Below are 10,838 nucleotides of genomic sequence, written 5' to 3'. Positions count from 1 at the left end.
CCCAGGCCCTGCCCCGCGCTCTGACAGGCGCCGGGATCGCTGCAGGCTGTGATCAATGGCCGATATTAGCAGCCCGGGTTTATCAATATCAGGGATCCCGGAGACCCAAATCCGCCCTTTATTCCCGTTTTCCCCCCAATTTCAGCTCCCGGTGAGGAAAACGAGCCGGGATAAACCCGGGAGCTCCCCAAGGTTCCCTCTCCCAGCTCCTCCCTTTGGATGGAACACTGGAAATCCATCAGAGAGGAATGGAAGGAGAAATGGAGAGGGAAATGAAAGAGAAAAAAGGGCAATTCCCAAAAAATCCTCTAAAAGCTGCAGAATTCCCAGGAAAAGGGAACCCACCCCCTGCTAGGCCCCATTCCCGCTGGGCTTCTCCTCCAGGGAAGATTCCCACGCCCGATCCAAGATCTCCAGAGCTTCCAGGAGCTCCTCAGCAAACACATCCCCCTTCCCTCCGCAGCGCAAAATCAATATTTCCTCAACCCGCCGCTCATCTGCATATTCCCCGCTTAATTGCCGCCAGGCGATCGCCGTGTTTTGCCAACAATCGAGGCCTGGAATATGCTTAATGCGCTTAATTCGCTTAATTAATGCCCTCCAGTTGCGCGGAACAGAAGGGCAGGGCTGCAAATTTTCGCTCCCCCCGTTGGGCTGACATTTTGGAGGAGGTGAAGAACGGCCGAGCCGATGGCGGCTGCTCAATAATTCAGATTTTATGGAGTGCTCCCCTCCTCTCCTCCCAATTAGCTTCGCTCTCGCTAATTAGGACAAATCAGAAGGGCCCCGCTGTTGGTGGGGATGGCCACGGCAGAGCCGTCATTCCTGAGGCGTCATCCAAGGCCGGGACAGGGACGGGGCCGACGGAGGGATCATCCCACCCCTGCTGGGGTGGCACCCATGGGAGATCGGGGTTTGATTTGGGGGTCTGGGGTCACTCATCCCACCCCTGCTGGGGTGGCACCCATGGGAGATCGGGGTTTGATTTGGGGGGTTTGGGGTCCCTCATCCCACCCCTGCTGGGGTGGCACCCATGGGAGATCGGGGCTTGATTTGGGGGTCTGGGGTCACTCATCCCACCCCTGCTGGGGATTTTTATCGATAAGAACTTGGGGTCTGATTTGGGGTTTGGGGTCACTCATCCCACCCCTGCTGGGGATTTTTATCGATAAGAACTTGGGGTCTGATTTGGGGTTTGGGGTCACTCATCCCACCCCTGCTGGGGATTTTTATCTATAAGAACTCGGGATTTGATTTGGGGGGTTTTGGGGTCCATCATCCCACCCCTGCTGGGGTGGCACCCATGGGAGATCGGGGCTTAATTTGGGGGTTTGGGGTCACTCATCCCACCCTCATTTGGGATTTTTATCAATAAGAACTCGGGGCTTGATTTGGGGTTTGGGGTCACTCATCCCATCCTCATTTGGGATTTTTATCAATAAGAACTCGGGGCTTGATTTGGGGGTTTGGGGTCACTCATCCCACCCCTGTTGGGGGTTTTTATCGATAAGAACTCGGGGTCTGATTTGGGGTTTGGGGTCACTCATCCCACCCCTGCTGGGGTGGCACCCATGGGAGATCGGGGTTTGATCTGGGGTTTGGGGTCACTCATCCCACCCTCATTTGGGATTTTTATCAATAAGAACTCGGGGCTTGATTTGGGGGTCTGGGGTCACTCATCCCACCCCTGCTGGGGTGGCACCCATGGGAGATTGGGGTTTGATTTGGGGTTTGGGGTCCCTCATCCCACCCTCATGAGGGATTTTTATCGATAAGAACTCGGGGTCTGATTTGGGGTTTGGGGTCACTCATCCCACCCCTGCTGGGGTGGCACCCATGGGAAATCGGGGTTTGATTTGGGGGTCTGGGGTCACTCATCCCACCCCTGCTGGGGATTTTTATTGATAAGAACTCGGGGTTTGATTTGGGGGTTTGGGGTCCCTCATCCCACCCTCATTAGGGATTTTTATCTATAAGAACTTGGGGTCTGATTTGGGGTTTGGGGTCACTCATCCCACCCCTGCTGGGGTGGCACCCATGGGAGATCGGGGTTTGATTTGGGGGTCTGGGGTCACTCATCCCACCCCTGTTGGGGATTTTTATCGATAAGAACTCGGGGTCTGATTTGGGGTTTGGGGTCACTCATCCCACCCCTGCTGGGGTGGCACCCATGGGAGATCGGGGTTTGATCTGGGGTTTGGGGTCACTCATCCCACCCTCATTTGGGATTTTTATCAATAAGAACTCGGGGCTTGATTTGGGGTTTGGGGTCCCTCATCCCATCCTCATTTGGGATTTTTATCAATAAGAACTCGGGGCTTGATTTGGGGGTTTGGGGTCACTCATCCCACCCCTGCTGGGGTGGCACCCATGGGAGATCGGGGCTTGATCTGGGGTTTGGGGTCCCTCATCCCACCCTCATGAGGGATTTTTATCAATAAGAACTCGGGGTTTGATTTGGGGGCAGTTTTTGGGGTCCCTCATCCCACCCCCGTTAGGGATGGCATCAATGAGGGCTCAGGTTTGATTGATTTTGGGGGTCACTCATCCTTCCCTCATTAGGGATGATATTGATGAGGGATTGGGGTTTGATTTGGGGGGATTTGGGGTCCCTCATCCCATCCTCATGAGGGATTTGTAGCGATAATAACTCGGGGTTTCATTTGTGGGTGGTTTTTGGGGTCCCTCAACCCACCCCCGTTAGGGATATCGATGAGGCCTCGGGGTTGATTTGGGGGGTTTTGGGGTCTCTTTCCCCACCCTCATGAGGGATTTGTAGCGATAATAAGTCAGGGTTTAGTTTGGGGGCAGTTTTTGGGGTCCCTCAGCCCACCCTCATTAGGGACTGGTATTGATGAGAGCTTGGGTTTGATTTGGGGGGTTTTGGGGTCCCTCATCCCACCCTCATTTGGGATTTTTATCAATAAGAACTCGGGGTTTGATTTGGGGTGTTTGGGGTCCCTCATCCCACCCTCATTTGGGATTTTTATCAATAAGAACTCGGGGTTTGATCTGGGGAGTTTTGGGGTCCCTTTTCCAGGGGTCCCTCCTTTCCCCTCCCTCAGCCTCGCCCTTCCCCACGGGAAAAGGGCGTGGAAATGTGGAAATCCGCTGGGTTGGGACATTTCCCCTCATTTTTAGGGTATCTAAATATGGAAATTTGCTGGTTTGGGGACATTTCCCCTCATTTTTAGGGCATCTAAATGTGTAAATCTGCTGGTTTGGGATATTTCCCCTCATTTTTATGGCATCTAAATATGGAAATTTGCCTCTTTGGGGATATTCCCCCTCATTTTTAGGCTGAAGAGTATTTAAATATGGAAATTTGCCAGTTTGCAGGTATTTCCCTGTATTTTTTTAGACTGAAGAGCAGCTAAATGTAGAAATTTGCCGTTTGGGGATCTTTCCCCTCATTTTTAGACTGAAGAGCATTTAAATATGGAAATTTTTCGGTTTGGGGATATTCCCCCTCATTTTTAACTAATCTAAAAATGTAAATCTGCCGCTTTTTTGATTTTTTTCCCCTCATTTTTCAGCTGGATAAAGGCGGAGCCGTCCCTGGAGAGGCCAAAAGGATGCTCAGACCCCAAACCAGCCCAAAACCAGGCAGGGCCGAGGAGGAGGAGGAGGAGGAGGAGGAGGAGGAGGAGGAGGAGGAGGAGGAGGAGGAGAAATGTGGAAGCGCAGAACAAATGGCGCTTTGATAGACAAAATCTGGCAGCCCCAAAGCGGCCGCCGAGCGCTCTGCAGCAGCCGGGGATATTAAATAAACCCCCAAAAATTCAATTTTCTCCTCTTCCTCCCCAAAACTCTCGGCTCGGGGACTCTCGGAGCGGTGGGAGAAGGGCAGGGGGGTGCTGAAGGCTCCCGGCAGCAAAATTCGCTTTTTTCCCCCTCCGTGGGAAGGTGGTTTAGGGATTTAAATATTGAAATATTCGTGGATATCGGATCCGGATGAAAACGTTTCCCGGAGCGAGGTTTTGGGATTGCCGGCTCGTTTTTTCCTGGAGAGAAGATTTTTCTGGGGGGGAGAAAAAAAAAGATGTTTTGGAGTCAAAAGGTGGCTGTAAAATCAGCCCGCCCCCTCTTTGTTAGAGCCGAGAGAGATCATCCACAGCGATTTGCAAAACATCTGTCGAGCCTTCGCCTCCTTTTATTTCCCTTTTATTTCTTTATTTTATTTAAATTTTTTATTTATTTTAATTTTTTTTTATTTTTTTTTTTTTTAGGGTCAACCCAGCCCCGGCTCTACCACTTTTAACCCCAAATTAAAAATCCCAAATTTTCTGAGCGTTTCCTAAAAAGGGGGATATTATCCCACCCAGGCACTGAAAACACTAAAATCCCTCCTGGGATGGGTTTTGGGGTTCCAAATCCCCCCTGGGATGGGTTTTGGGGTTAAAATCCCCCCTGGGATGGGTTTTGGGGTTAAAATCCCTCCCGGGATGGGTTTTGGGGTTAAAATCCCCCCTGGGATGGGTTTTGGGGTTAAAATCCCCCCTGGGATGGGTTTTGGGGTTCCAAATCCCCCCTGGGATGGGTTTTGGGGTTAAAATCCCCCCTGGGATGGGTTTTGGGGTTCCAAATCCTGCGTGGGGAGGAAGATTTGAAAGGGATCCGAGAGACCACAAATCCGGGGGGGTTTGGGGTTTTTGGGATTGGAAAAGGGAGGAGGAATAAAATGGATTTTGGGGTTTTGGGGTTGGAAAAGGGAGGAGGAATAAAATGGATTTTGGGGTTTTTGGGGTTGGAAAAGGGAGGAGGAATAAAATGGATTTTGGGGTTTTTGGGGTTGGAAAAGGGAGGAGGAATAAAATGGATTTTGGGGTTTTGGGGTTGGAAAAGGGAGGAGGAATAAAATGGATTTTGGGGTTTTTGGGGTTGGAAAAGGGAGGAGGAATAAAATGGATTTTGGGGTTTTGGGGATTGGAAAAGGGAGGAGGAATAAAATGGATTTTGGGGTTTTTGGGGGTGGAAAAGGGAGGAGGAATAAAATGGATTTTGGGGTTTTTGGGGTTGGAAAAGGGAGGAGGAATAAAATGGATTTTGGGGTTTTTGGGGTTGGAAAAGGGAGGAGGAATAAAATGGATTTTGGGGTTTTGGGGATTGGAAAAGGGAGGAGGAATAAAATGGATTTTGGGGTTTTTGGGGGTGGAAAAGGGAGGAGGAATAAAATGGATTTTGGGGTTTTTGGGGGGTGGAAAAGGGAGGAGGAATAAAATGGATTTTGGGGTTTTTGGGGGTGGAAAAGGGAGCAATAAAAGGGGGTTTGGGGTTTGTGGGGTTGGTAAAGAGAGGGGCAATAAAAGGGATTTTGGGGTTGGAAAAGGGGGGAGGAATAAAAGGGGATTTTGGGGGATGAATAAAAGGGGTTTGAGGTTTTTGGGGGTGGAAAAGAGAGCAGGGATAAAAGGGATTTTGGGGGGTGGAAAAGAGAGGAGGAATAAAAGGGATGTGGGGTATATGGAGTGGTAAAAGTGGAGCAATAAAAGGGATTTTGGGGTTTTTGGGGGTGGAAAATGAGGGAGGAATAAAGGGGGATTTTGGGGAGGAATAAAAGGAGTTTGGGTTTTTGGGGGTGCAAAAATAAAGAAAACCCCCCAGGCCCATCCCTTACCCCTCCTCCTCTCCCGTTCTTTTGGTGACCCCCAACGCGTGGAAAAATTTTCATTTTTTTGAGTTTTGACCCCAAAAATCCTCTTGTTTCCCCTCGTGTTTTTGCAGCTCCGGACGTTTCCAAGGCCGGGAATTGCGGTGGGCTCTGAGAGAAAAGAGGAGGAGGAGGAGGAGGAGGAGGAGGATGGGGATGAAGGGCGGGATCGGGGTGTGGGAGGCCGGGAACGGCCCCGGAATTCGCGTGGGCTCCGCGCTGCCTTTGTGTTGCTTTTCCATCCCTTCATCCCCTTTATTTTTGCTTTTTATTTGGATTTTTTTTTATTTTTTTCCCCTTAAATTCAAGGATTTTCCCATCCTCGAAGCAACACCCCGCTTTGATGGGATAAAATCAATAAATAAATGAATAAATAAATGAACACCAAGGAGGAGAATGAAACCAGAATCCAGGGAATATTTCCCGGAATTCCTCTGGAATTGTTGGCTGGGAGCGATTTCTTTTGTCTCCTCTCAGGGCGCACGAGGAGATTTTGAAACCTCATTACAAAGCAGGGAAGAAGCGAATGATTTATGGAGGAAAACAAAAAAAATTAACCACAAAAAAAGCGCTTCTCTGGAATGAAATCCAGAGCAAGCACGAGTTGGTCGCTTTTATAAAGACTTTTATTTACTCTATGAAAATAATGTACAATAAATAATTTGCCCTTTGCTACGAAAGGATTTGAATAAATAGTCTACATCTAAAACATAAAAAGAGGAAGGAAAATTCCCCTGATTTTTTTTTTTTTTTAATTTTATTATGAAATCTAAAAGTCTCCTTCTGATTCCTGAGAAAGTCGCTGGGGAGGAGGATTTATAAATTAATTTTTTTTTTTTCTCCCGAGGGGCTGAAATCGCCTGAGAACCACCGGCTGCTTCCTTGGAAATAAATAAGGGGGCAAAAAAAAAAAAAAAAAAAAGGATGGCGAAATACCTGAATTTTAGCAAACTCGGCCGCTCTTTCACCTCTGGAATAAATAAATAAATGAATCCTGGGAGGGAGGTTTGGGCACGCGGAGCTCTCATACGGAAGGGGAGGAGGTGACTGAGGGAGAAATGGCTTCAGGTTGATTTTGGGGGGTTCCTCTTCTTTTAGGGCCGGTTTTGGGAGGGGTTCCTCTTCTTTTGGGGCTGATTTTGGGGGTTTCTCTTGTTTCGGGCCAGATTTTGTGGGTTCCCATTCATTTAGGGCAGATTTTGGGGTTTCCCTTTCTTTTAAGGCAGATTTTGGAGTTTCCCCCTTCTTTTAGGGCAGAATTTGCAGTTTCCCCCTTATTTTAGGCCAGATTTGTGTTCTCCTTCTTTTAGGCCAGATTTTTAGGGCTCCCCTTCTTTTAGGCCAGAATTTGGGGGGTTCCCCTTATTTTAAGCCGCATTTGGGTGTTACCCCCTTCTCTCATGCCAGACTTTGAGGCTCCTCCTTCTCTCCTGCCAGATTTTGGTGTTTTCCCTTTATTTTAGGGCAGATTTTGGTGTCTCCCCTTCTCTCCTACAAGATTTTGGTGTTTCCCCTTCTCTCACCTGCCAGACTTTGAAGCTTCCCCTTCTCTCTCCTACCAGACTTTGAAGCTCCCCATTCTCTGCTGCCGGATTTTGTTGTTTCCCCGTTCTCTGCTGCCAGATTTTGGTGTTCCCCCTTCTCCCCTGCCGAATTTTGGGGCTCTGACGCCCCCGACCCCTCCGCAGAGCCGGGACTCCGCTCGCCAGGGAGGCTCCCGGTGCTGCAGCTCCGCGGAGCAGAGCGCGCTGCCCAGCAGCCCCAGCTCCTCGTGCCAGCAGCGCAGGGGGGTCCCCGAGAGCCCCCCGAGACCCGAGAGCCCCCCGAGATCCGAGAGCACCCCCAGATCCGAGAGACCCCCGAGACCCGAGAGACCCCCGAGATCCGAGAGCACCCCCAGATCCGAGAGCTCCCCCAGATCCAAGAGACCCCCGAGACCTGAGAGACCCCCGAGTTCTGAGAGCCCCCCGAGTTATGAGAGACCCGTGAGTTACGAGAGCCCCCTGAGACCCGAGAGCCCCCCCAGACCCGAGAGCCCCGTGAAACCCGAGAGCACCCCCAGATCCGAGAGCCCCCCGAGATCCGAGAGCACCCCCAGACCCGAGAGCCCCCCGAGTTCCGAGAGACCCCTGAGACTCGAGAGCCCCCCGAGACTCGAGAGCCCCCCGAGACCCGAGAGCCCCCCGAGACACGAGAGCCCTCCAAGTTCCGAGAGCCCCCCCAGACCCGAGAGCCCCCCGAGTTACGAGAGCCCCCTGAGACCCGAGATCCCCCTGAGACCCGAGAGACCCCCGAGATCCGAGAGCCCCCCGAGACCTGAGATCCCCCCCAGACCCGAGAGCCCCCCCAGACCCGAGAGCCCCCCGAGTTCCGAGAGCCCCCCGAGACACGAGAGGCCCCCCAGACCCGAGATCCCCCCCAGTTCCGAGATCCCCCCCAGACCCGAGATCCCCCCCTAGTTCCGAGATCCCCCCTAGTTCCGAGATCCCCCCCAGACCCGAGATCCCCCCCAGACCCGAGATCCCCCCCAGTTCCGAGAGCCCCCCCAGTTCCGAGATCCCCCCCAGACCCGAGATCCCCCCCAGACCCGAGATCCCCCCCAGTTCCGAGATCCCCCCCAGACCCTCGTCGGGCGGAGATCCGCCGCCCTCCGGCGCCGCGCTGGCTCCGCGCTCCGCGGGCCGGTCCCGGGGGTCGCCGCCGCCGCCGCGCCCGTCCCGGGGGGCTCCGGGCGGTGCCGCCGCCGCCGCTCGTGCTTCCTGCGGCGGTTCTGGACCCACACCTTGAGCCGCCGCTCGCTCAGCTCCGGCAGCGCCGCGATCTCCGCACGCCGCGGCCGGCACACGTTCTGCTTGAACTGGAATTCCTCCTCCAGCTCCAGCAGCTGCCAGTTGGTGTAGGCGCTGCGGAGCCTCCTGGAGCCGCCGCTGTCCGACAGAGCCTCTGGGGAGTGCAAAAAAATTAAAAAAATTATAATTATCGGCAGCAAATCCAGCGCGCTGGAGGAGTTCCGTGCCGGGGCAGCCGGGAAAATTGAAATGTATTTGTGAAATAAAAAGTTGAATTCAACTTTTGGCACTCTGGAGAAGTTCTCTGCCTCGAGGGAAAAAGGGATTTTGCTCCCTGGTCTCTCCCTTCAGAGCTCTTCCCTGCCTGCCGCTCTGGCCGATAAAGGGAATTTCAAATTATTCCTTCTTCCGAACTCCGGAGAATTCTCTGCCTCGAGGGAAAAAAGGGATTTTGCTCCCTGGTCTCTCCCTTTAGGGCCCTTCCCTCTCTGCTGCTCTGGCGGAGAAAGGGAATTTCTAACTTCGTTCTAAATCCCCAAAATGTAGGAAATTTCTAAGTTTCTAAAATGTAGGAAATGTCTGAATTTCTAAATTCCTTCTTTCCTGTTTGCTTATTTGGTTGGTTGGAGGTTTTTTTTGGTTGGTTGGTTTTTTGTCTTGATTGTGGGGGCTTTTTTTTTTTTTTCCTTGTTATTTTTTGGGTTTTGGGTTTTTTTTACCTTTCCCCGGCACTTTGATTTCACTATTCCACTTTTCCCCGGCCAATGAGCTCCCTTCGTCCTGCCCGATTTTACCCGAGCCATGGAAATCCTGGAATTGCTCCTCCAGCACTTTATCCCGAGGGAAAGGCCGAGCAGCGAGAGGCTGCTCCTTTTTCTGCTCCTTTTTCTGCTCCTTTTTCTGCTCCTTTTTCTGCTCCTTTTTCTGCTCCTTTTTCTGCAGGGGGGTTCGGGGAGGGTTTTGGGGCTCATAAATTCATTTTTTTAGGACCACCCCTCGCTCTTTCACCTCCCCACCCTGCTGCCAGCAGCCCCCGCCTTCCCCACCCATTTTCCTCCCCCCTCCGCGCTTCTTGGGGGGGTTGTTGTCTTTGCTTTTCCCCTTTTCAATTTTTTCCCCTTTTTTTTTTATTTTTCCCTTTTCAATTTTTTTCCCTTTATCTTTTCCTTCTTTTTTTTTTTAATTTTCCCTTTTTTTTTTTTTTTTTTTTTTTTATTTTTTCCCCCGTAGTCTGTAAAAACCCGCAGCTCTGGCGGAAAAAACCGAACAAACTGAGTTTGACCCCCCCGCTCTGTCCGGACCCCCCCGGGCCCTTCTCGCTCGGGGTTTTTTTTTGGCAGAAGCTGCAGAAATTTGTTCTTTTCAGGGAGGGAGGCAGCAGAACCCCCCCAAACCCCGCGCTGAGGACATCGCTCCGTGAACCCCACGCGTGACACAACCCCGGGGGCAGAGCGGGTGGGTGGGCTGGGGACGTTTTGGGGCAGAATCGCTGATTTTCCCCATTTACACCCCCCCCATCCCCCCAGCCCCGGCCGTACGAACCTGCGGGCAGCGGCGGCGAGGAGGAGGAGGAGGAGGAGGAGGAGGAGGAGGGTGGGGAGGAAGAGGACGGAGCCGGGGCGGGTTTTTTGGCCGCTTTCTTCTCCGTCATCCGCGGGAAGCTGGCGGCGCGGGGAGCGCGGCTCCCGAGGACGCTGCGCTCCAGAGGATGAGGAGGGAGCGGCGAGTCCTTGATTGATGAAGTTTGAAACGCCTCCAGGACAGCGGGGAGACACGCCAGGCACTCGGCGAGGGAAGGCTGGCTGTTTATAAAGCCGATCTCCCTCGCAAATTCAAAATTCATGGCTTTTGCCGGGGTTTAAAAAGCGGCAGGGAGGCGGGGGAGAGGGAGGAGGAGGAGGAGGAGGAGGAGGAGGAGGAGGAGGGGGACAGGGAGAGAAATCTGGACGCCGGGTTTGATGGCGGGGGGATGCCGGGCCGCGGCGTTCCGGTAATTCGGGTGTCGCCGCTCACCCGGCGGACGGGACCCGGCCGGGCTGGAGCCGGGCTGGGGCGAACCGCAGCCGGCTGCTCACCACTGCGGGGCCCGGCCAATGGCAGCCGGGGCCTGGGGGCAAACAGAGCGGGATTTTCTTTAATTGATTAAAAAAAAAATAAATGAGGGGCGGGGGGAAGCGAGAGAGAGAGAGGAGCGCCAGGAAAGGGCTGCACCAGCAACACCATCAACACCCCAGCATCGGCATCCTTCCTTGGCTGTGGGCTCTTCCTTCCTGCAATCCTTCCTGCAATCCTTCCTGCAATCCTTCCTGCAATCCTTCCTGCAATCCTTCCTGCAATCCTTCCTTCATTCCTGGAATCCTTCCTGGAATCCTTCCTGCAATCCTTCCTGGAATCCTTCC

The 10,838-nt window shown here is 52.7% G+C and overlaps 1 protein-coding gene across 1 annotated transcript; it reads right to left on the bottom strand.

Moving 5' to 3' along the window:
* Positions 1 to 8,123: 8,123 nt before the first annotated feature.
* On the bottom strand, positions 8,124 to 10,282 carry HOXB2 (homeobox B2). Its single transcript, XM_077788394.1, has 2 exons — positions 9,982 to 10,282; positions 8,124 to 8,593 (listed from the first exon to the last, which is right to left on the bottom strand). The coding sequence occupies exons 1-2, from the start codon at positions 10,280 to 10,282 to the stop codon at positions 8,124 to 8,126; spliced, it is 771 nt and encodes a 256-aa protein (XP_077644520.1).
* Between the last annotated feature and the right edge of the window lie 556 nt (positions 10,283 to 10,838).

Source organism: Lonchura striata, chromosome 25, assembly GCF_046129695.1.
Source record: "Lonchura striata isolate bLonStr1 chromosome 25, bLonStr1.mat, whole genome shotgun sequence".
Lineage (NCBI taxonomy): Eukaryota > Metazoa > Chordata > Aves > Passeriformes > Estrildidae > Lonchura > Lonchura striata.
Note: the sequence above shows the minus strand (reverse complement) of the source record. Positions and strands in the feature narration are given on the sequence as shown.

What these genes read in the sequence shown, in the direction of transcription:
- HOXB2 (XM_077788394.1), bottom strand. Translation starts at nt 10,282, where the DNA reads ATGAATTTTGAATTTGCGAGGGAGATCGGCTTTATAAACAGCCAGCCT. An exon ending in CTCGCCGCCGCTGCCCGCAG is followed by an intron (nt 8,594 to 9,981) that starts GTTCGTACGGCC and finishes TGCACTCCCCAG; the next exon opens with AGGCTCTGTCGGACAGCGGC.